The 23,188-nt window shown below is 46.2% G+C and overlaps 4 protein-coding genes across 5 annotated transcripts; 1 reads left to right on the top strand and 3 right to left on the bottom strand.

The window, feature by feature from the left end:
- Nucleotides 1–300: 300 nt before the first annotated feature.
- LOC144035874 (uncharacterized) lies at nucleotides 301–4,553 on the bottom strand. 2 transcript variants are annotated; one of them, XM_077545922.1, is made up of 9 exons: nucleotides 4,449–4,553; nucleotides 3,607–3,823; nucleotides 3,357–3,495; nucleotides 3,080–3,228; nucleotides 2,925–2,977; nucleotides 2,742–2,866; nucleotides 2,479–2,586; nucleotides 1,382–1,591; nucleotides 301–1,066 (listed from the first exon to the last, which is right to left on the bottom strand). In XM_077545922.1, exons 2-9 carry the CDS (start codon nucleotides 3,801–3,803, stop codon nucleotides 737–739), a joined length of 1,311 nt encoding a protein of 436 aa, XP_077402048.1. In that variant the 5' UTR covers nucleotides 3,804–3,823; nucleotides 4,449–4,553; the 3' UTR covers nucleotides 301–736. The 2 variants fall into 2 exon arrangements, with proteins under 2 accessions (XP_077402048.1, XP_077402047.1); XM_077545921.1 differs by lacking the exon at nucleotides 4,449–4,553 and having other exon boundaries at nucleotides 3,607–4,440.
- Nucleotides 4,554–5,485: 932 nt separating this feature from the next.
- med31 (mediator complex subunit 31) lies at nucleotides 5,486–7,725 on the bottom strand. Its single transcript, XM_077545923.1, has 4 exons — nucleotides 7,557–7,725; nucleotides 6,844–6,918; nucleotides 6,529–6,625; nucleotides 5,486–5,791 (listed from the first exon to the last, which is right to left on the bottom strand). Exons 1-4 carry the CDS (start codon nucleotides 7,564–7,566, stop codon nucleotides 5,578–5,580), a joined length of 396 nt encoding a protein of 131 aa, XP_077402049.1. The 5' UTR covers nucleotides 7,567–7,725; the 3' UTR covers nucleotides 5,486–5,577.
- Nucleotides 7,726–8,185: 460 nt separating this feature from the next.
- LOC144035862 (Na(+)/citrate cotransporter-like) lies at nucleotides 8,186–17,552 on the bottom strand. Its single transcript, XM_077545900.1, has 13 exons — nucleotides 17,290–17,552; nucleotides 15,426–15,554; nucleotides 15,214–15,350; nucleotides 14,331–14,551; nucleotides 14,143–14,259; nucleotides 13,019–13,196; nucleotides 12,820–12,942; nucleotides 11,782–11,994; nucleotides 10,607–10,713; nucleotides 9,951–10,072; nucleotides 9,531–9,692; nucleotides 9,212–9,349; nucleotides 8,186–8,739 (listed from the first exon to the last, which is right to left on the bottom strand). The coding sequence occupies exons 1-13, from the start codon at nucleotides 17,401–17,403 to the stop codon at nucleotides 8,611–8,613; spliced, it is 1,890 nt and encodes a 629-aa protein (XP_077402026.1). The 5' UTR covers nucleotides 17,404–17,552; the 3' UTR covers nucleotides 8,186–8,610.
- A 966-nt stretch (nucleotides 17,553–18,518) lies between these two features.
- serpinf1 (serpin peptidase inhibitor, clade F (alpha-2 antiplasmin, pigment epithelium derived factor), member 1) lies at nucleotides 18,519–23,185 on the top strand. Its single transcript, XM_077545901.1, has 8 exons — nucleotides 18,519–18,826; nucleotides 19,812–19,869; nucleotides 20,736–20,931; nucleotides 21,334–21,489; nucleotides 21,575–21,778; nucleotides 21,838–21,974; nucleotides 22,064–22,274; nucleotides 22,792–23,185. The coding sequence occupies exons 1-8, from the start codon at nucleotides 18,534–18,536 to the stop codon at nucleotides 23,040–23,042; spliced, it is 1,506 nt and encodes a 501-aa protein (XP_077402027.1). The 5' UTR covers nucleotides 18,519–18,533; the 3' UTR covers nucleotides 23,043–23,185.
- Nucleotides 23,186–23,188: the final 3 nt, after the last annotated feature.

Genomic DNA, 23,188 nt, shown 5'->3' with positions numbered 1-23,188 from the left:
GCGCTCCGTCACGTGACACGTGACTAATATTTTGGACACGTTCCTTCGCCACCCATTCCTTCGTTTTTTATTTCTTTATTGTTGTCCATTTTATTAGGTGTACTTAGGAAACCCATCCAGTGTTCCTAATATTTCAGTCCTCTCTTCCTTCCTCCCGGGTTTAAAAAGAATTATCCCCGAGCAACAACAAAAATGGCATTCAAGAATCAATAGATTTGAAAATAAACAGCAAAAACGTGGGTGCATTTTTTACAAATCAGTCACTGCCAATCCTGATTTTTTAGAGATAAAACGATGAGATTCAAACAAACTTTTTTTAATCTGCAGAAATCATCACAATGTTTGTTTGCCAATTTTGTCCATCATTTTTTAAGGACGGATGTTCGATACCACTTATTTCACACCGAGACCAGAACGACTGACTACTGAAGAGTTGGATAGTCATACTTAATGATCACTAAGTACGAGTATTGATAATAGTCACTGATATCCATACAAGTACTAATAGTTGTGATACAGAAAATTAAAACAAAACAAAAAAATGATGAAAAAATCCTTCATTTGCATGAAATAACGGCAACTTTCAATTTCTCCTAATTTGTCATTTCTAGTTCCTGATGGTAAAACGGCCGCCAATACCGGTATCGGGTGCCGTCGTGAGTTCTGATCTCTTGAAATAATGCCAAGTATCGACCCGATACCGATAAGACGCAGCGCAATGAGCCAAGCCGGCGCGTCACGTCGGCATCCCTGCAGTGCCCACCACCTGCCACCGGGTGTCGCTAACAAGCCGGTAGTCCAGCTGGCGGTAGTGGTTGGGGCGAAGCCGGCGTTGCCGTCGCACCTCCTCGTAGAGGCTACGCACGACCGGAGGCGGCGGGGAGAAGCCGGCGTCGGCGGCCAGCGCGGCCACGTACTCCCACTGGTCCGAGTCCATCACCAGCAGGTGGCGCCGCGCCGTGCCACCGTCTGTCTTCTTCTGCAGCACGCGCCGCACCTCCGCCGCCATCTCGGCTCGGGACGGCAGCGCCAGTGAGCCGGACAGCGCGGCCAGAGCGAACTTGACCTGGCAGGAAGACGCCACGTCACACGTCACGTCACGCGTCACGTCACGCGTCACGTCACACGTCACGTCACGCGTCACGTCACACGCTACGTCACGCGTCACGTCACACGCTACGTCACACGCCACGTCACACGCCACGTCACACGCCACGTCACACGCTACGTCACACGCCACGTCACACGCCACGTCACACGCCACGTCACACGCCACGTCACACGCTACGTCACACGCCACGGGCAAAGTAGCGAAATGCTGGCGGCAAAGGTCCCAAACGCCGAGTTGACTATCCCGCCGTTGACCCCGCCCCCTGCTCACCTGGCAATGGAAGTAGGGGAAGGGGCAGATGAGCTTGCAGAGCCCGACGAAGACGAGCGAGGGGAAGGCGGGCGGCATCATGAAGCGGTACAACGGCGCCACCATCTGCTCGTCCAGCTCCAAGCCCAGCCGGCCGCCGTCCAGGAAAGGAAAGCTCAACTTGTAACCCGTGCAAAACAGCAAGACGTCGGCAGCGCGCGTCGAGCCGTCCTGCAAAGCCAACACGCCGCGTTTGAGAGCCGGTCCACGGACGCTTCTCAAAAATGGCCGCTAAACATCCCTGTTTAGTGCGTTATTGAAACTAGGAAATGCCGGCTAATAGTGCTGATGAGCTTTGTTTGTGTTGCCTCATTGAAGCCGTCGCATTTGGAACGCATGGCTTGAGGATTGATCTCATTTCGTCATTTGCAAACATATTTACAACTTTTTGAAATATGCAATCAACATTTTTGGATTCGATGAAATTGTTTAGTCAATTTCAAACCGTCTCCAAGATACGAGCGAGATGCAGTCAGAGGCCGTTCAGAAGTCGAGACACGTTACATTGCTTTTTAAAATGATAACTTAGTCAATAAATTATTTTTTTTTTTACTGCTAACAAAATTGTGTTTTTTTTTAAATTGCTACAAAATACCATAAATAACATTTAATAATATAAACATATATAGTATTCATAAATTAAATTTGAAAAATTGTGTGTTTAAAAAAAGTTATAAGACTTAGTTATTAGTCATTTCACGAACATTTATGACATGTTTGGACATCAGTCAGCGTTTGTTCATATTTACAATTGCAATTTATTCATTTTTCTATTTAAGTAAATATGCTGATGGAGTTGCAATAAATAATAAAATGCATCATTTTCACATTCCACTAATACAATGAAATATATTCTTCCTAAATATTTTTTTTTAAATAAGCATGAATTATTTTATTTTTCAAATAAATCATTTGACGCCTTTTTCTGTTTGTTTTTTTTTCTTCATCTCTAAATAACGGGCTCTGTTAGAAAAATGAAACGTGGCCCTTCAGCAAAGAACTTTGAACTTCGAACCCTGTACCCTGATGATGCTTTATTTCAAAAACGTTTTGCTCACCTGGAAGCAAATTGTGCCGTCTTCCTGGACTGCCACCAGCGGACTCGACTGGCGGATCTGTTCCGGAAGACGAGCCTCCAAAGGGGGACCGCGGTGACTCAGAGTCACCTGCAGAGGGAGACAAAGGACAACAGAAATTGTTGCGCAACCAAGCTTTTATGTCAAATCAATGTTCTTCATTGAAAGGAACTGATATGACGTCAATGTGCGCCAGCGAACCCACCAAAATAAAAACTTTTGGGGGGAAATCGTTGGGTTTTTACCTCGGCGCCCACTTTGGCCAACTCCAAGGAAATGTCTATGCCGGACGCTTTGGCTCCCAGAACCACCACCGAGCGAGACGAGAAAGGTTCTGCGCTCCTGTACGCGTGACTGTGGAGAACTTGTCCTGCGTGAAGCCCGTCAATCAAGTCTTTTCAAGTTAGCATGCAAAGTTAGCGACTTACCTTTAAAGTTCTCCATGCCGGGCACGTTGGGGATGTTGGGGTCCGAGTAATGCCTGCCACACACACGGCAACGTTGCAGGCGGTCGACAGCTAAGCGTCTCTTGTTAGCATCTCCGATTAGCGTTCTTAGCATCGGAGCTAGCATTCGGGCTCACCCTGAGCACACGAAGACGGCGTGGAACGTGTCGGTGGTCCGGCATCCCGAGGTGTCGCACGCCGTCACCTCCCAGGTGGTTTGGGTCCGCTTCTCGTCATCCTCCGTTGTCACGACGACGGGCCTCACCTCCTCCACTGTGCTGTGGAACTGACACAGGCAAAGATACCGGATGTAAAAGTACTACAAGTAGAACAGCATCAGATCCAGACAAGAACTGGATCCAAAATCTCAACTAGAGGCAGATTTGGCAATCAAGTGTCTTTAAGTGATCTTACCCTGATGTGCGGGTGGACGTTGTAGTGGCGACAGTAGTCCTCCAGGTAGCGCTGCACATCCTGATGCGACAGGAAGCTGCGGAGTCGCTGGTCGAACGGGAAGTCCGGGAACATCATCACCTCTTTGGGAAGGTTGGTCCTGTGCCCCGAAGAACAGGATCGTGGTCATGGCATCAACGTACGCTTTCACATCCTACTTTGACGTTGTTAATGGCTTAGAACCGCAATCAGCCGCCGTACAATTTCTCACCTGAGGTTTTTGTACATGCTGCATCTGACGTCTGGTCCAACCCGCTCCTGGTAGCACCAAGTTCCGCCCACGTTGGCTCCGAGCTCAAAGACGACTGGAGGGGCGAACTGGTCCGGTCTGGACAGCACGTGTCGGGCCACGCAGAGCCCCGCCGCCCCCGCGCCGACCACCGCCACGCGTAGCAATGTTGTCGCCATGGCAACCGCCGCGGGAACACCTGAAATCACTCAACAACATTTTGATCGCTAAAGAACTCATAGCTAAGGTTAGAGAATGCAATATTTGCCCCCCATGAAAAAAAACAAGACTCTAAGCCAATTTGCAAGTGAACTGAGATTGTCTGAATTACAATTTGTATTTGATCTAAAACAAAAACTACAAATGGACCAACAGCCCCAGATCAAGTACCAAAACCTGAACAGGGCCAGGTCTAGAATCTGTATTTGACCTAGTACCAGAACTAGGAGGGGAACTCATATTATAGCTTGCAAGTGAAGACACACACACAAAAATAAAAAATAAAAAATAGGCCGAGTGACGAATGGCGTCTCGGAAAAACTCGTAAGTTAGCGCACTCGTCGTAAATCGAGGTGCGACTTTACTGCAATCATCACTTTCTCGAAAGTTGCGTAACTCAAAAAACAAACAAACAAAACCCGATCATGTAAACATTGCCCCATGACTATTGCGCCTAAAATAAAATTTAAAAAAGACTTTATTGCAGCTGCACAAATGAGCAGAAAGCTGCGACACGAGCACAAATAGAGGATCCGAAATCCAATTTTACATTAACATTCAAGCAATTCATTTTTTTTTAATCGCTGATGAGTGGAATCACGTACCTGCGTCCTCCCACAACAAAAGTCAAGGAAAACGTTAACGGTTGACTTTTGTCATTTTGCCCAGGAAGTCCAACGGGTAAAAACACTTTTTCAGACTTCCGGTTATGTGGTTTCAAAAATAAAAGTACGGTACCCCGTTTCGTTTCGTTTTTATTTTTTATCCAGTACTGTACTTGTTTTTGAAAATGAAGAAGGCATCATTGAAATACGCATTGCGATCGGCACAGAAAGCAAAAGTGTCATAAACAATCGTACTTCTTAACATGATCAGAAGTGAATGCTGGAAACACTGTTAGCAAATGTATGCTAACGCTGCAGCTCTGCCTTTGATGACCTTTGACTTCCCTCTTGATGTTCGGCCAGTGGAGCTGACAAGCTCAAAGAAAATACCATTAAAACTCGCTGTGTGGGTCATTAATTAGTCTCAATGTTTGGTGGCTAACATGCAGAAAGGATCGCTCCAAACATTTCAGAAATACATTTCAATGCTGGTGCATTTGGTTGTTGATTGCACATTTTGAACGTTGAAAGACAATTCTTTGTTAACAAATCTTCAGAAGTCCATTTCCCATATTGAACCAGAGTCACTGAATCATTAGTTCAATAAAATACAAATAAGGAACTCCATAAAAGGAAAAAAAAAAAGTGCATTATGTACGTATGTCACGGTTTTTTCAGCCCCGGTCCTCGAACCCCTCTCCAGCCTGTTTTCCATGTCCCCCCCAGCCAACACAGCTGAAGATGTGATCAGGCTTCATGCAGAGCTTGCTGATTAGCTGATGGTTTGAAACACCTGTGTTGGCCGCGGGAGACATGGAAAACAGGCTGGATGAGGGGACTCGAGGACCGCTGGATGATGTTGTTGTTTCTTGAACACACTGTGTGTGAGAGTTTTTTGGGCATGAGCTGTGGTCTACAGCAGCTCCTGTTTGTTGTCCATTTGGATTTGGGTAATTGCTCCATTTACTCCAGCCAAATCAAATTCTCGCTTGCAACACAGAGACAAAAAAAAAAAAAAAGTCGCGGACACAAAGGAGTCGATTCAGATTTCTTGACAAAAATGTTGCAGGCGTTTATTTTTTTCTACATTTTGTTTTCAGGACAAAAACAAGGAGGCGGGCCGCATGAGTCACTTGGCGGCGGCGTTGACGTGTTGCGGCGGCGGCTGTTGCGGCGGCGGCTGCTCGGTGAGCGCCTGCTGCAGCCGCGTGCGCTTCCTGGAGTAGTGCTGCCAATGCAGCAGCTGCTGCTCGTCGATGAACTTGGCGCACTGCGCGTTCACAAGCTCCTTGCGGAAGTGCTCGTACTGCAGCAGCTCCAGCATGTGCAGGCAGTGCGGATACCTGGACGCGCAGCGGGGGGCGGGGTCAAGTCAGACATCGGCTTCTTTCTTCCCCACACACGTCCAAATAACTCCCAATGATCATCAAATGACTTTTGAAATGGCATTTGAGGAATATGAATTAAGCAACATCATCGGCCCATTTTTCTCCAACTTTGGGAACCCTTTCACAACATTTTCAAAATAAAAACCCAAAGAACGAACGGCTCCAAGCAGGGTGGAAGAAGCAAAATGGACTTTTTCCTAATATCCGAATGACTCATGCATGAATTAATTCACACTACAAAAATGTTTGAAAATGTTGAGGTTCAACACATTTGAGCAGGCCTGTTTGATTAGAAATCGACGGCTGCGATGCTTTGGTAAGAAGAGGATTGATCAAATAAGTCGTTAGTACTAAAGTCTTTTTTCTTGTCGGGCGTTTAACGCCAACGTGAGCTAAACTGGGACGATAGCGTAGCCTCTTTCAGGGTTGTTGTTTTTTTTGTGACAGTTGAAGTTCCATGCAAAAGTTGTTCAGTGTTATTTTCTCGGAGTTGCACATTTTGCATGGAGACGTGACACTTATTGATTGATTTATTTTGATGAATGATATCGTTAGCCTTTTGCTTAAGTCAGAAAATAGCGCATCAGTTGATGTAGCGATCAAACGCTGGATTTTAGCAGCACGAAAGGCCGTCAAATAAATCCATAATCCATCAATGCGACAAGAGTTTCTCAGCACTTTGCTGGTCTTACTTGAGAAACTTGGCATAGTCGGGCTCTTTCCAGTACAGCAAATACTTGAGGTAGTTGATGAAGGGTCTCTCCCTCAGGAAGCCCCTCTGAGCCAGGACTGCACACACACACACGCACGCACACACACACACACACACACACACACACACACACACACACACACACACACACACACACACACACACACACACACACACACACACACACACACACACACACACACACACACACACACACACACACACACACGGTGTGTAGTCAGTTGTGTGTGCTGTTGTGAGTTGTCATATAACAATATAAAAGGCACAAACTCACAGTTGAGATAGTTTGGGTTTGCCAAACATTGGATGAACTCCAACTCTGACTGGAAACGGTTCCGAGCTTGCTCGTCTGCACGTACGGACAAACAAAATAAAGCGTTCCAATTTCATTCGCTACCAAAGTACCCTTTAGTTGTAATTCACTTTTAAGATTGATACAATTGCATTTAATCTTTAAAGGTTGTTCTGAACTTATAATGAGGTCAGATGTTATTTATGTGCAATGCATTTGGATTGAATCCTTACTTGGGTAGTGGTACATTCATGTAATCCACTACTTTACTTTACTCTGATAAATTACAAAAAGTTTCACATGCAGTATAACACCTTTTGTAATGTTTAATTTTCTATAGTCATAATTATTTTATATTTCGTTTGTAGTAATACAACTTTTTAGTCCCAATATTTTTTTGCATTATTTCACTTTTTTCTCCTCGTAAGTATTATGATTTCATTTACGTACCTTTTTTTTTTCTTACAACTTTAGGAATCCAACCTTTATTTCGTTTTTTTTCGATTTGGGACCACTACATATCAAACAAACCTGACTTGTAATGACGTATAACGATAACAACACCAAGAAAGTACATACGAAGGGAAAACGAAGAACGAAATTGTATTTTTCGTCTCAGTTGTGTAAACGTCTAAGCCACTAGCTTTAGCTTGTTAGCACGATCGAAGCTCGGAGAAACATTCATGCTGGCAAACCTGTTTCCATGACTGCTTCAAGTGTAAAGTGAAGAGAACACAGTCGTTCCTTTCGTCCGCCGAGCAACGAAAGCGAGAAAACGCGTCGAAAAGCGTCCGTTTGCTGCTTTGTGTTGTCGTTCAGCCGCAAGAAGACCCAGCCATGTTTGCCGGAAATACCCGAAAGATGACGTGCATTTTACGACGGGTACGTCAATTTACGGCGATGCGATCGTTTCTGAAAAGTCACGCTAGAGGGAGACATTTTACAACAAAACAGTAGCTGCCTAGCTGCCGTGACAATTTACTCTGTTTTGATACTTTATTTTTCTTAAAATTTAAATTTTTTTAATGATCAATTTAATTGTATTTTCTCATTACTACAAAGTAGCATTTTTCTTCATTTACATTGTATGTATCTATGACATTTTGCACATTATTTTCTCCATACATTTTATTTGATGTTTTTATTTTATTTTATTCAATATTGCCCGTGACCCTCGTGAGGGTAAGTGGTTCAGATAATAGATGGATGGGTGGATGAATTATATAATATTAGATTTGCCCACATTTCAGTCTTGCCGCTTTCACATCTATGTATTAGGTTTAATGTCTTAAAAGTGGACGTCAAAGGATGGATTGAAAGCAGCCACCGTTTTGTGTGAAATATTTATTTAAAGGTCATAAAAGTGTTAGAATGTTAAATATGTACAAGAATGTACACAGTGACAAAAGTTGCATATTTTAACAGATAAAAAACTTTAAAAAAAAGATCACTTCATAAGTTGAGTGTAAAGGAAAATAACATTAACATAAATGTGTTAAATACAACCATAATAATACATAAAATATGTTCTTTATATTCTCCTCTCAATAAACGAAAATGATAAATTCCTAGCAATCATTTGTATCAAAACATACATTTCAAGTTGTCATTGAGCAAAAACTTTGCTGACATATTCAGCAGCGTTCTGAGTCAACAATCAGTCGAATGTATGACAGGAAGCAATTTTTCAAAATAAAATAATAGCATTAAAAAAAAACCAGCACACCACAAGGAGCTAAAGGGGTGGGGCTAAATGGGCGTGGTGGCGTTGGCCCACTCGGGGAAGGAGTCCAGAGAGAACAAGACACGCCCCCAGGTGTTGATGGCCATGCTGATGCACGCGATGCCGATGATGTTCATCACCACGCCAGTTTTTGCCTGCGGAGCAGCACCGTTGGTTACTAACTCATGCTAACAGTTAGCATGTGGCTAATGACATTTGTTTACAGTATCTTCCTGTGCTTTTTCTTTTTGAAGACACAAAACAAGGTTGTTTGGGCGACGACTGCCACCTTCCTCAGAAGCTGACGCGTCTCAGCTGATGTTCAGCCCAAACTAGTCAAGGTAAAGCACAACCTTGTTTTGTGTCTTCAAAAAGAAAAAGCACAGGAAGATATCGATTTGTGGACAAGATGACTTTTTTTAGCCAGAGTGCCTAAAACTTTGCATGTGACTACGTTTATAAGTTTACTATCTCTGGCTAAAGGTCTGTAACTAACAATTAGCATGTGGCTAAATTCATTATAGGTTTACTAGTTATTAGTATGACTACAGCATAATATGTTAAGATGCATGTGGCTGGCTTGCATGTTGATCTTAGCGTGTTGTAGCATTAGCGCCGCAGACTCGCCATGTCGGCTACTTTGAGGTAGCCCGAGGAGAAGACGATGGCGTTGGGGGGCGTGGCCACGGGCAGCATGAATGCGAAGGAGGCGCTCAGGGTGCACGGGATCATCACGTACAAAGGATTCACGCTGATGGACTGAGACTGCGTGCGCGTGACACAAAGCAACAAGACAGGAAGCAGGAAAAAAAGATGAGCGCTGGTTACCATATTTGCTTTTCATCAAAAAAAAAGCAGCCACAGAAAGTTCCCCCGTCCCAAAAGAACGTTGTCGTCCCCGTCCCAAAAGAACGTTGTCGTCCCAAGTGAAGGTTGTCGTGGTTACCATGGAGGCCAGGACTGGCAAGAGCAGCGTTGCCGTGGCAACGTTGCTGGCGCACTCTGTGAAGGTGGCAGTGAGGAGGCACAGGACTACGGAGGTGGCCCACGGCGGGATGGAATGAAGCGGCGTCATCTGCGAGCCCAACCAGCGCGACAGGCCCGATTCCTGATCCATGCACACAAATACAATCGATATCTTGATTCAAATCACAAGACACGGGTTTTCGTCACACTTCACTCAAAAGGCCATTCAAAATCCGTCGGTAGTGATTAGGTAAGTGAATGGTGAACTCCTAAAAGGGATCACCGATCCTCGCTAGCTTCCATCGCCACTTCCTGCCCGAGCCGCTTCGTGTCGGACCCACTTCCTGCCCGAGCCGCTTCATGTCGGACCCACTTCCTGCCCGAGCCGCTCGGCGCTCACCTCGCTGCCTTTTGCCAGCGCGAAGCCTCCGCCCAGCAGCAGCACGATGTTCCAGGGAATTTTGGCTTGCGCCACCTTCCATGTCAACAATGGGGGGGCGGGGTCTCGGGTCACCTGCGCATCTGATTGGACCGAAACAAAACCTTTCACCACATACAATAAACTTGTGGAGTCGTAAGAAAAAATGACATTTTTGACAATTTTGTTCAATTTTTTAGAAGCTTTCAGAAGTCATATTTTCATGAAAAAAAGTTTGATATTTTTGACATAACTTCATGATTCTATGATTAAAAAGGCATATTTGATTGAGAAAAATGTACTTTTTTTTAGAAAACAGAAGTCATAATCTTTATGATGAGTGTTGTGGGGAAAAAAGTGGGTTTTTTTAAGAATAAGACTTGTATTTTTAGATCAAAAGTTGCATATTTTGGAGAAAATACTTTTTTTGTAAATTGGTAATAATTTGTCAAAAGAGTTGCATGTTTGTGAGGTAATTTTTTTAGGACAAAAATTGTAAGCTTACTAGAGAAACGTTTTTGGGAGGAAATAACCCCAAAAATCTATTTTTTTCTTACAAAAATATATATTTTGAAAGGAAAAAAAACAAAAAAAGGACATGAATCAAATGTTAACGTGTGTGCGTGCGTCTCACTGACCTGGGTCCGAGTCGTGCCTCCAGCAGCGGAGATATTTGGGCGGCTGGGACGGCAGGACGAACAATAAGAGCGCCACCATGAGGGAGACGGTGGCGTCCGTGACGAACCTGCAAAGGTGACATGAATTTGTCATCGAAGCGGAGGTGCGCCATGATAATGAATGGAGATGATATCAATCCGTTCCAGCATCCTGACAAAAAACATTTTTCAAATGCGTTTTTTGAACAAGAAAAGAAATCTGATATCATGTAAAAACATACAGTAAGGTCGTCATGAAATAGAATGATCATATTATCGAATTTTGCTTTTAAGGTTTTTTTCAATTGTGCAACAAACTGGAATTGGAATGATTCCGAAAATAAAAATTGTCCCCGTCCGCCGTGTTCTTGTGACACGAATGCTGTTATTGTTTTTGGCTATGCGACACGAAGGTCATGTTCGCTTCCTGTCGCAGTACAAAACGACACACACACACACACACACACACACTCATGCTCTTTGGTGTTTACGCAAAGTGCAGGTGAAAGGTCACCTGATGGCGTGATTATGTAACTTGGCAGCGACTTCATGAATGAACATGAATGGTGTTCACGTATGTCCCCTTTCAAGGTTCAGAGTTTGATTGACAGATGTGACCACGCCCACATGAGGCTTAGCCAATCAGATACCTTGAAGGACATACAGCAGTCCCATGTGAGTCCTCACTTGAGACTTTTTTGTTACAAGCCGTCATTAGGCCAGATTATCTTAAAGCTAACAAACAATGCAAAACACCATAGACAGGCTAACAAATAGCATCAATGTTATAACACTGCTAGCAACGATTATTTGAACTCAAACTTTGAGAGGTTGTGAAAGTCTTCTTCGTTAGTGTCCGTATGTCGAATACTGCCCCCGGTGGTCAAGTTAAGTCGCACACACCACAAGGAGCTGCTGTGAATTAATTATGGTGCACAAACTGTTGAATATATTAATATATATACCATAAATCTTTACAAAACACTACAGTGTAGAGTATTTTGTTGACATTTTTTTTTTATGGGGATCTGGAAAATACAGTATTACTGGAATTACCATTCATTTTAGGAGAGAAAATTGATTTGATATACGACTAAGCAAAGGAGTCAAGATGGCACTGCTGAACTATGAAGAGGAGGAACGGCGTGCCGACTCACTCTGCGTCGGCGTTGAAGGTCCGCGAGGCCCAGCCGTCCACGAAGCGCGGCTCCCGCGTGAACCACAGCGCCACCATGAGGAGGAAGAGCGCCAGCACGCTGGCCTCGCCGTAGGTCATGTGACCCAGGCGCCGGTACTCTTCTGCGATGGCGTCGCGCGCCGCTCGCTCCTTCGCCGCCTGCCCCGCCCCGCACGACCACGCCCTCCGCAGGCTAACAACCAAACCATACAAAAGCGCAGATGGAGTAAATACATAAATACAGATCGCTAGCAAGTACGTAGTAACAATGTCGTTTATTTTCAAGTACAGTAGTGTAGATGTAATAGGAGGTAGAAGCCCACATCAACTCATTGACTGGCAGCCATTTTGACTGAAGCAACCCCCTTCGCTCCCGGCTCTTTGACTGGATTTGGGCTGATTTTGCAAGGCCCACAGAATATTCTATTCTTTTGCTACAAAAACATGCAACCTACCAAAAAAAAGATTGGACTCTCCTCTTTCATTAGGAAAAAAAAAGTATATTTGTAAAGAATATAGCTAAGTTTCATCATAATTCACAAATGTGTTTTAAACTGTGGGCTGATCTTTTATACTCTTCTGCCACCTGCTGGCCGTTTTTGTAATTACTACCATTTTTTCACCCGTTCTCTGCAGTTGAGAGGCTGCATCAAAGCCTTCTGTATGGTCTAGCATAAAAAATATATATAAACGTATAAATCTGTTTTTGGGAGAGCAGGACAAAGTATTAAAAAACGTATTTCTAGGTTTTGGGGTTTGAATGAGTTAAAGAAAAAAAAAGGTCGAGTGCAGGAGGTTGGCTGCTTGAAAAAGTAGAATTTGGCTCCAAAAAGTTTGGCCTAAGACCATTATTTATTCATTTGTCAGGTAAGATTTCAAAAGAGAGTTGTTATGTTTATTGTTTTTATTTTCTACCACAGAGGAGGGAGGCATTAAAATAGTTCAAAATAGGGTGAGTGAACTTTTTACGCATGTCGAGGCCAGACATGGATAGAATGGAGAGCGATTCGGGTCTGACCTGCGTCCGATGAAGACTTGCTGCAGTAGAATCCAGGCCATCGCGAGCATCATCATCATCGTGGGGAAGGCGAAGGCGAACCAGGACGCCGAGTTGATGACGCCGCCGCTGTGCGGGAACAGCCTGCGGGACGTGGCACGTTCACAATAAGAGCGCCGCCAGCGCACGTTAGCGCGCGTTGGGCCGGCCTGGCACTCACTGGCTCATCTGGCCCAGGAGAACCAAGTTGGGTCCGGTTCCGGTGAGCGTGGCGATGCCGCCGATGCTGGCCGCGTAGCACACGCTCAGCAGCAGGCCTTTGCTCAAACGCTTCCTCTCCTCGTCCAAGCCGTCGTCCTCCTCCACCTCCAACGCGCAAACCACGCTCGATGAGTTCACTGAGGGCGTAGTGAGCGTTTTCATTTTAAAATCATGTTTATTGAAGAGCGCACAAGCACAGGTGGCAAATCCAGGTCCAGAAAGTCAAAACCTTGTCACTGTTTGGCTTTAACCCCAGGTGCTAGCTAGCTAGCTAGCTCTCAGGCTAGCTCCCACGGTACTCGTTTACCTTCTAGGGCGCTAGCTAGCTAACTAGCATCAATGGCTAACGCCAAACTGTGGCAGGGTTTTTACTTTCTGGACCTGGATTTGCCACTTCTGCACACACGTAATACACTTTTTTTTTCAACTAACAAAAAAAACCTCAAACTAATAAAAACTAACAGAACCACCCTGAAAACTAATTAAAACGAAATAAATAAAAAAACTCAAAACGAAATAAAAACAAACTAAAATGAAAATTCCAAAACTTTAATAACTCACGAGCACACGAGATCATGGACTAGTGAGCTAATGAGCTAATGAGCTAATTCATACTTCACATACCAGAGCCAGTTATGCTGCAAGCTCACAAGCTAATGAGCTAACAAGTTAGCGAGAGCGCAGCGGAGTTGCCTCAGTGTTGTTGTGTGTGGATACCCACATAACAAAAAACACTTAAGGGAACGTTACTTCTTTATTAACATTGGCTATGCTAACGAGCTAGCTAAACCGCAACGGGGTTGTCCAATACATCGGCATCGCTCTCTCACGAAATTCTCTATATTCATATAAGTCTGTGCTTTCTCTGTGTTGTGTGTGAGTGTAACCACATCAAAGAGACACGTAATTGCTTATTATGTTAGCTAGCCTGCGAGCTAATGAGCTTTTTCTTCTTCTGCTTTACAGGCTAAAAAAAGCGCCTCCCTCCAGCCACATGCCACCAGATGGCGCCAAAGCACATTTTGGACTAACAAACCATGACTATTCGGGAATTGACAAATCAGCCCGAATTTGTCCTCTGACCTTTAGGCACGGACGGAGGTTTGTCCTGTGGTGGCGGCTTGAGTGACGACATCGTGGCATCATCGCGGGTCGTTTTGGGAACTCCGCCGTCTTCTCCCGTTCTTTCTCCGCACTCTCCTGCACGAGAGAACAAATGTAGCGACGCCCGCCGCGCACGTGAGCCCCCGATCAAAGACGGGCTTTCTCACCTGTCCCTGCGGAAGCGTCCGCTTCAGGCACCCGGACGACAAAGGCGCTCTGCTTTCCGGCGGCATCGTCGCTTGCCTTCAGGCGTCCTTCCTCGCCGTCGTCGTGGCGATGCAGCTGTTCCAGCACGGCGTGCACGATGGGGACCATCATGGCGGCCGTGGCCGTGTTGCTGATCCACATGGACAGGAAGGCGGTCACGCCCATGAAGCCCAGCATCAGCCTGTCACGGGACACATCCGAGAATTTGGATCTCTTGTCGCCGAAACCTCTTATGTCCAAAAATGCTCAATTTCATATCTTTTCACAAATGGATACTACTTTTATTTTTCATTAAAAATGCTGACAATAGCTTGAGTAAAAACAATTCTTGAAAGCTTGATCAGTCTGGGAAGTCCGTACGCCTCTTGGCACACTCCGCGGGAGTCATGCTACATTACGTCGCCTCAAGACTGAACGCTTTATAAATAAACAATATGCAAGTTTCCTCCTGTAAACATCATTAGGCTTGTCTTTTGTCATGTATTTAAGACAAGTTGTGGTCCTCTTGTTTGAAAACGTGATCAATCCTGCTGTTTCCACCAAGTTTCAAATGTTCTCCAATTTCCATACCGTAAATGTATAGGATGGTATGCTGAGAAAAGCAATATGGCGGCCTCTCGGCAGTCATATGTTCAGATCGCTAGTGTCGCTCGCTAACTAGCACCTGGGGCCAAACTGTGGCGGGGTCTTACGTTGTGGACCGGGATTTGCGTTCAAAACCAAACCGCACACAACTTGACCGTTGCCATATCTGTTAGCTCAATGCTAACAGGCGTGCCAAGGAATAGCATCCCTTTAAGCAACCCACATTTGAATCGCGATGCTGCGAAGAATGCAACTCACAAGGCGGGCCTGACGCCAACCAGCAGTAGAACTTTGAGTGCGATGCGTTTGTGGAGGTTCCGGTGCTCCACCGCCACCGCCACCATCAGGCCGCCCATGAACAGCATGTTGCTGTCTCGCAGGTATTGCGTGCACACCTGCGCGGAGACACGCCCCGTTCACCAGTTGTCGCACGCGCCTACCCAAGTGCATGTGCGCGCGCGCGCGTTTACGTCTTTGGACTGCATGATGCCGAGCACCGGAAACAAGATGGTCGGCAGCAGCGCCGTGACGGCCAGCGGCAGAACCTCCGTGCACCAGAACAGCGCCATCAGCAGGATCACGTACGCGCACGCCGCCTCCTGCAAGTGCGCGCGCACACACACGCACGCACGCACGCCAGACAGGTAGAAGTGGAGAACATGAGACAGACAGACAGACCGATGTAGCGCGCTTCGACGGACGGGAGGCTATCAAGTGTTTGGTTCTGTGTCAACACATGAAGAAGAAAAATAAAGTCTTTGGATGGAAAACGTGACACTTGTTGTTTTAAACGCCGACAGAGACGAGACGTTCTCCCTCTTTTTTGGGGGTCTTTTGTTTTTCTTCTGCGATCACGTTGACAAAAGCACTCAAAGAGAACAAGTCAAGTCGTATGGACCGCAAAGACTGCAAACCAAATCCGATATCATTTCAATTGGACAGAGCTACTTGTGTGCCATTTATTTTCCATGGCTTCTAATCTCAAATTCAATTTTCTTGACAAAATATAGAAATTGGGATTAGAAAATCCTTTTTTTCGTTTTTCCCCCCAATGGAGTCAAAAGTCAATCAGAAATACAGACAAGATCAGCAATTCTTAGTGTGGAAAGGAAAGAATCCAATTCGGCTGTATGTCACTTTTTAGCAGAGCGATGCCTTGAGTTACGGGTTGAATTTTTGAATACAAATATATTGTTATAAAATCATTGCATAAAGAAATAAAACAAAGCAACAGAAATGAGTTGTTCTTCGAAAAGGTTATGAGAATAAATGACTGTGAGAGTTATCTGTGTTACTGCAACACTTGACATATGTGATGGAGGATGAAGATGAGGATGAGGATGAAGATGAAGATGAAGATGAAGGTGAGAACGAGGATGAAGATGAAGGTGAGGATGAGGATGAGCGTGAGAAAGCAGAAGAAGGCTGCCGGCAGGCCGCCAGTGCCCGCTGAGCGCAAACACTCCACTTTGGTTTCCTTTGTGCGTGGACTCGCGCGTGCACGCACGCACGCACGCACACGTGCGCCCACACACGTGCACAAGGCGGGGCTGGCATGCGGGGAGGGGGAGGCCAACATTGAGGAATGGGAAGGTCGCTGAACTCGGACCCGATGTGCTTGCTCGTCAATCAGTGACAGCCGCGACGAGGCCAGAAAAGTTCAACGTTTTGATCAAACGCGTCCCGAAAAGGAAACATTTCAGAGAACGAACACGTTGTCATGCGCGATGAGGTCGAGTTTGGGAATGAAGACGAAAAGAACAGAAAAGAAAGAAAGAAAAGGAATAAACATACATTGTTTCGCAATCGCGAATGAAAACTAATTCAGGACACAAACATTTTATAAAACATATTTACAAATTAACACATTTGAATGAAAATGTTAAATTAGTCAAGCATATTTTGAAACGAAACAAAATTTAGGAAACGCTTATAAGACACATTGAGATATGAAAATTGTCATTTCGTAATTGAAAGAACGCAACGCATTAAGAAATTTCCGTTTCAATTTGTTAAACATGTTTAAAAATGAAACATTTTCAATAATTGCAGCAAAAAAATGAAATAAAACATAAATGAATGAAATCTTTACTTCAATATAATGTATTATCGAAAATAACAATAATTAAGCAATTATAAATCAATGTTAAATAACAGGGAATACAAAAATGATTAAAAACATGTTTGAAAATGAAACAAGAAATATTAACAAGCCGTTCTAAATAAAAATGTCAAATGATTAAAATGTAAAAACATGAAAAGAACACATTTTAACACGTTATGGAGCTAAAAAGAAAGAATCAAACATGCTTGCAAATGAAGTCTCTCTCTCACCCTGGTGCTGAGGGCGAGCGGAAGCAGGACCAGTGGACCGAAGGCCAGAACCAAGACGCTCCTCACACGCCACACGGCGCGAAACGTTCGGACCCGCAGGGGAAGAACCGCCATCGGTGAAGATGATGATGAAGATGATGAAGATGGTGATGAAGATGGTGATGAAGATGATGATGATGAAGATGGTGATGAAGATGGTGGGCGCAGCGAAGGCCCGGACGACAGACTCCGGCTTCAAACTCTTCTCCTTCTGCCTTCCACACGCTCGCCATTCACTCTAAATATTAACCCCGCGCGCGCGCACACACACACACGCACACACTCACACGCACACTCGTGCTCACACATGCGCGCGCATGCTAAGTAAAGAGAAAGCAGGAGAGTTGAGCTGGCGGGAATTGAGGGATGGCGACGATTGACAACCCATGAATGATGAGCGGATGAATGACGATTGACGAATGAATGACCACTGAGTGATCGACCATTTGAGGAATGGTGAATGGATGGGTGAGAATGGTGACTGAATAAATGTTGATGAATAAATGATCAGTTCATGTGTGAAGTGAATGAATGAGAAAAGCATTAATGACAAATAAATCATCATGGAATGAAAATGGAGGACAAATGGATGAATGATGACTGAATAAATGATGGTTTGATCAGTACATGAATGAATGACAAGTATGATGAAAAAATGTTCAGTGAACGAAGGATAATTGAAAGAATGATGAATAAGTGAATAAATTAACAAGAATAGTGACTAATGATCAGCGCATGAGTGAACGAATATGAATAGTGATGATAAATGATGAATACATGAGTGCGTAAATGATGAATGAGAAAATGAATGATGAATTAGCAATAAATGAAAGTATGATTAAAAAATGATCAGTGGGCAAATGAATGAATGAATAAGTACCTGAATAAATAATAAGGACTGAATAAAATGATGAACGAATGAGGAGTGACTGAAGGAATGATGGATGAATGAATAAATGAGATTAAATGATGATGAATGAAGAAATGATCATTGAATGAATGCAAAATGAAGAAAAGATGAATGAATGATCTATTTTGAAAAGCTCACATTTCGTGGGGAAGTGAAGTTGTGATGTGAGTCTGCTGACATCTAGCGGCCACTCTCGGTACTGTCCGGACAGTCCAGCGTTGCCTTGAGATTTGAAGATCTTCCGTGAACACGTTTGCGTCATGTATGACGTCACTGCACGTGCAATTTTGTGAACATGACGCCTATATGGGAACACATGCAGCAGTTGCGTGCGTGTCGCGTGAATGCACGTGCACGTTTCCATGACGTGTACGAATGCTTCCGTCGCGCGTGTCAAGTCACACGTGAATGGACCGAAAAAAAGTTCGTGAAACGTTTGAACAAACGAGAAGCAAGAGAGGACATTTCAAAGTTCGGTGTCGGGCTGTCGGCTGCGCGTCCCCCGCGCGATCGGGAGCGAGCCGGTGACGTGCGCGCGCCCGCTGGCACGCGCGGCGACGTGGAGCGACAGAGCAACGCTGCTGCGAGGTGAGTGCGCGCGTCAGTCGCTTCTTCTTCGTTTACGTCTTCGTGACGCTTTTTTTTTTCCTCCAACGCGCGTTTACTTGACAAACTTGGGCACAACCGGAAAAGTGCCAAACACTCAACCAAGTGTACACTTTTTGATCGCGCTGACGTATTCGGGGGCTCTTTTTTTGTGTGTGTGGGGGGGGGGGGGGTAGTCACCAGCAAATGTGACGTGACCGTCGCGCAGAGGTGCCAAACACAATCTGTAATGTCTGCTATTTGTGCAAAAAAGACTGGGACAAGTACAAGTTTTGATTTAACTCCTGCACTTGATTAAAGGGGTGGGGGGGGGGGGGGTGAGGGGAGGGGCTTTAGTTGTTGTCCTCGGCACAAAAAAACACCATCTACGCCAGTACCGAGTTGGAAATGTACCTATAATGTAAGTACAAAATATAAAGTCAACATTGAAGTTGAATGTGCAAGGAAAGTATAAAGTACAAGTCAAACGTAGGGAGTGAAATATATTTTTTAAAAATCGTCCCAAAAATAAATACGCAAGTACGTACTGGCAGTGCCAGAGAAATCTGCTGTTGTGAATTTGGTGACCTCGCACCCGTGCGTGTGCTAGCAACGTGCACTTTGACACCCAGCGTTCGGGTGATGACGTCATACGGCTCGCAGGGCACACAAACATGTTTTTTAGTTGAGCTTTTACGTTGAAATCTCCCACTTTTGTTCCCAGCCGTGTCGGTTTGTGCGTCACGTTTGTTATCGATAACAAAAAAAGAAAAAGAAAAAACTGAACTGAAAAACACATTTTTTGTTAACTGGAATGTAAATTTAAATCAGAGGGATGTAAAAATGAATGTAAAGTCAAACCAAATAAAAGCTTACATATACACAATGAGATCAAAACTCGTGGAAAGCCTCAATCGATTGCAACCTTAACGTGTGTGTGTGTGTGTGTGTGTGTGTGTGTGTGTGTGTGTGTGTGTGTGTGTTTCAGGATGAAGCAGACAAGCCCCCTCCTGCTTTTAGGCCTGGCGGTCTTGGTTGTGGTTCAGGTATCGTCTACATGGTGAATTGATGTGATGCTAAAATCATTTCACGATCCGGATTGGATGAGACCCGGCCCAGAAAAATGTCAACGCTGTGTTGTGAATCTTTCCGATAACGACAACGTAGCAGATCAATGTCAGCTGGCGAAGACCTCGTGACATCTCCAGGTGTCTCCTGCGTACCTTTAGGATGGTTCTCGGGGTGTCCCCAGCTTGTCAGGTTGGCTTTTAGGAGGCTTGTTGGGAAATCTCTGGCGCGTCTCCAGGGTTCATTCATGGCGGGTCTTCGGTTGTCTCCAGGGTATTTTTAGCCTTCGGGTCTCGGGGTGTCTTTAGGATAGGGTTTCTAGATGTTGGGTCTCCAGGATATCTTAGGGTGGTTCTTTGGGTTTCTCCAAGGTGGGGCTTAGGTCGTATCCAGACCTTTAGGTGGTCCATAGGGTGATTTTTGGCGTTTGTCCAGGTTGTCCGTCAAAGTGTTTCTTCTGTTCTAGTCTGAGGCTTGTTCTCAGGGCGTCTCCGGGTGAGGGTGAGTCTTCAAGGTAGGTCTTAGGGTTTGTACAGTTTGGTTTGAGTGCATCTCCAATGTGTCTCCACGGTATCTTTGGACCGGGTCTTGGGAAGTCTTAAGGGGATCCCTACTAGAGTGCGACTATTTGAACTTTTCAAGATGAATTGTGGGGTACATACATATAGAGGACACTTTATAGGGGATAGCTTATACTTGGTCCACGTTCAGACAAGTTCCAGGGTACGGGAATCCAGGTCCAGGAAGTCAAAACCCACAAACCGTTTAGCTTCAGCCACAAGTGAGCTTGTTTGTCTGCCAGTTGAGTCGAAGCAACCATTTTGTGTCTTCTTTTCTGACGCAGGCACAGACGGAGGACGAGCCGGCGGCCGGCGAGGAGGAACATGTGGAGCTCTTCACCACGCCTGCCACCAAGATGGCCGCCGCCACCTCAGACTTTGGCTACAACCTTTTCCGCGCGCTGGCAGCCCAACAGGACAACACCAATGTCTTTCTCGCGCCCATCAGCGTCTCTGCGGTCCTCACCCAGCTGGCCATGGGTGAGAGCACGTAGGACATTTTCTAGACTAGCTTCGGGGTAGGTTTCTCCGGGTGGGCACTTCGGGTGTCACCATACGGTGTCTGAAAAGTGCCTTTGGGTTGGGTCTTAGGTCTTTCCAGAGTGTCTCAAAGGCTGTCTTTGGGGTGTCTCCAGGATGTTTGAGTGTTTTGAGGGCGGGTCTTAGGTTGTCTTCGTGGTGCCTTAAGGGTATCTTCGGGCTGAATTGAGGGTGGGTGTCCCCAGGATATCTTTGGACCTCTTCAGGCCAGGGTGTCCCTTGGCTGTACTAAGGATGGGTATTGGGTGTCTCCAGAATGTCTGCCGGGTGTCTTCGGAGTGCTTGTAGGCTTCATTTTGGGCGAGCATCCCGCCATCTGGGCTAATGCCGTTGGTTCCGCAGGCGCTTCTGAGCGTGCCCAGAGGCAGCTGTTCCGGGCCTTGAGGTACCACACCCTGCAGGACCCTCAGCTCCACAACACCCTGAGGGACCTCCTGGCCTCCGTCAAGACAGGAAACAAAGGACTGAGCAGCGCAGCCCGCATCTACCTGGCCAGACGTCAGTCCTCACCACCGGAACCGTAGCCAGATGTGCTGGTCTTGACACAACATTTCCCATCATGCAACAGGACTTCTTCTTTCAGGTCTGCGCCTCAAGCAGGAATTCTTCACAACGGTGGAGCAGCAATACGGCATTCGACCCAAAGCCCTGCAGGGCGGAAGCCGAGACACCAAGGACGTCAACGACTGGGTCGCCACGGAGACCGGCAACAAGGTGCAGCGCCTCCTCGCCAAGCCGCTGCCCAGAAACGCCGGCGTCAACGCGGTGGCCGGCGCCTTCTTTCAAGGTGAGGCGAGCGATGACGGCAAAATCATAAACGACAACAACGGCGATGTCACCGAACAGGGAAGTGGGCGACGGCGTTCCAACCGCAGTCGTTGCAGAACTTCCAGCAGGAGGGAAAAGCGCCCGTCCGGGTTCCCATGATGCAACAGGAGAACTACCCCATCAAGATGGGCGTGGACTCTGACCTCAGCTGCACGGTAAGCGAGGAGGGCAGCCCCGCCCACTCCAGTGACGTCACGGCGACGACGGCCACCGCCAACCTCTGCGTGTTGTCTTCCTGTTGCAGATCGCGCAGATCCTCCTGCAGAACCAGGTGAGCATGTTTGTGTTCCTGCCTCAGGAGGTGACGTCCAACCTGACGGCCATGGAGGAGACGCTGACCGCCGAGTTTGTGCACGACCTGGGCAGCACGTTGCACGCCACGCACGTCACCCTCACCTTGCCCGTCCTCAAGTTCAGCTACGCCGCAGATCTCATGACGCTGCTCCCCGACCTGGGTGAGTCCTGGGCGGGTCCGAGGGTGTCTTCGGGCTTCTTTCGGCTCTCTCAAGGGCGCTCTTAGTGTGGGCGTGTCTCGGGCTCGCTCTTGGCGGCATTTATGGTGGATCTTCTGGAGTCGTTTGGCGGCTCTTTGATGGATCTGGACTCCATTTTGGGTGTCTTTAGGGTGGAGCTTCCTGTAGGTTTGCTGCATTGAGAAAAGTCTCTTAGGGTCTTCAGGGTGGGTGTCGGGAATTTTCGAATATTACTAAGAATTATGAATTGGGTGTCGCCAGGGGTATTTGGGGTCGGTCTTTGGCCTGGTCTGCATAGGGCAGGGTTCACCAATTGCGGTCCTCGAGGTCTTTGGATGTTTCCCTTCTCCAACACAGCTGATATATGATCAGCTCGTCAGCACAAGCCTGATGACGATCCCGTTGATTGGAATCAGCTTGTGTTGGAAGCGAGAAATCTCCAAAACCTCCAGGAAGGAATTTTCTCGTCACTCTTGGCTCCTCCCCCTCACCCCCACAGGCCTCACCGATTGGCTCGCCGACCAGGACTTGGAGAAGATCGCGGCACAGCCCGCCAAGCTGGTCACCATCAATCACAAGGTCGTCATGGAGACGGCGGCTGAGGGCGAGCAGTCGGCGCCCGCCTCCTCCAGCACCGGCCATCTTTCGTACCGCGTGGACCGACCCTTCGTCTTCCTCATCCGCGACGAAGCCTCGGGGGCCCTCCTCCTCATCGGCAGGGTCGTCAATCCCAAGGACCTCAACGTCTAAGACTCACACGCGCGCGCACTCACTCTTAGCAGGTCCTAGGAGGGCAACGAGGATGAAGTGATTTTTTTTTTAAGCCTTTTTCGTCACTTGTGGTACGTTTGTGTGACGTTACAAAATAAACATGACAATGGAAAAAAAAAAAGCTG

This window comes from Vanacampus margaritifer, chromosome 16 (genome assembly GCF_051991255.1).
Source record: "Vanacampus margaritifer isolate UIUO_Vmar chromosome 16, RoL_Vmar_1.0, whole genome shotgun sequence".
NCBI classification, from domain to species: domain Eukaryota; kingdom Metazoa; phylum Chordata; class Actinopteri; order Syngnathiformes; family Syngnathidae; genus Vanacampus; species Vanacampus margaritifer.
The sequence above is the reverse complement of the archived record's forward strand: the minus strand, read 5'-3'. Positions and strand labels throughout refer to the sequence as shown.

What these genes read in the sequence shown, in the direction of transcription:
- LOC144035874 (XM_077545922.1), bottom strand. Translation starts at nt 3,803, where the DNA reads ATGGCGACAACATTGCTACGCGTGGCGGTGGTCGGCGCGGGGGCGGCG. An exon ending in CGGCATGGAGAACTTTAAAG is followed by an intron (nt 2,867 to 2,924) that starts GTAAGTCGCTAA and finishes GGCTTCACGCAG; the next exon opens with GACAAGTTCTCCACAGTCAC. An exon ending in ACGGCACAATTTGCTTCCAG is followed by an intron (nt 1,592 to 2,478) that starts GTGAGCAAAACG and finishes TTGGCTTTGCAG; the next exon opens with GACGGCTCGACGCGCGCTGC.
- med31 (XM_077545923.1), bottom strand. An exon ending in AAACCCAAACTATCTCAACT is followed by an intron (nt 6,626 to 6,843) that starts GTGAGTTTGTGC and finishes GTGTGTGTGCAG; the next exon opens with TCCTGGCTCAGAGGGGCTTC. An exon ending in GACTATGCCAAGTTTCTCAA is followed by an intron (nt 5,792 to 6,528) that starts GTAAGACCAGCA and finishes CTGCGCGTCCAG; the next exon opens with GTATCCGCACTGCCTGCACA.
- LOC144035862 (XM_077545900.1), bottom strand. Translation starts at nt 17,403, where the DNA reads ATGGCGGTTCTTCCCCTGCGGGTCCGAACGTTTCGCGCCGTGTGGCGT. An exon ending in CTCCTGGGCCAGATGAGCCA is followed by an intron (nt 12,943 to 13,018) that starts GTGAGTGCCAGG and finishes CACGTCCCGCAG; the next exon opens with GCTGTTCCCGCACAGCGGCG. An exon ending in TGCCAGTCCTGGCCTCCATG is followed by an intron (nt 9,350 to 9,530) that starts GTAACCACGACA and finishes ACGCGCACGCAG; the next exon opens with TCTCAGTCCATCAGCGTGAA.
- serpinf1 (XM_077545901.1), top strand. Translation starts at nt 18,534, where the DNA reads ATGACGCCTATATGGGAACACATGCAGCAGTTGCGTGCGTGTCGCGTG. An exon ending in CCTCACCCAGCTGGCCATGG is followed by an intron (nt 20,932 to 21,333) that starts GTGAGAGCACGT and finishes TTGGTTCCGCAG; the next exon opens with GCGCTTCTGAGCGTGCCCAG. An exon ending in CCGCATCTACCTGGCCAGAC is followed by an intron (nt 21,490 to 21,574) that starts GTCAGTCCTCAC and finishes TTCTTCTTTCAG; the next exon opens with GTCTGCGCCTCAAGCAGGAA.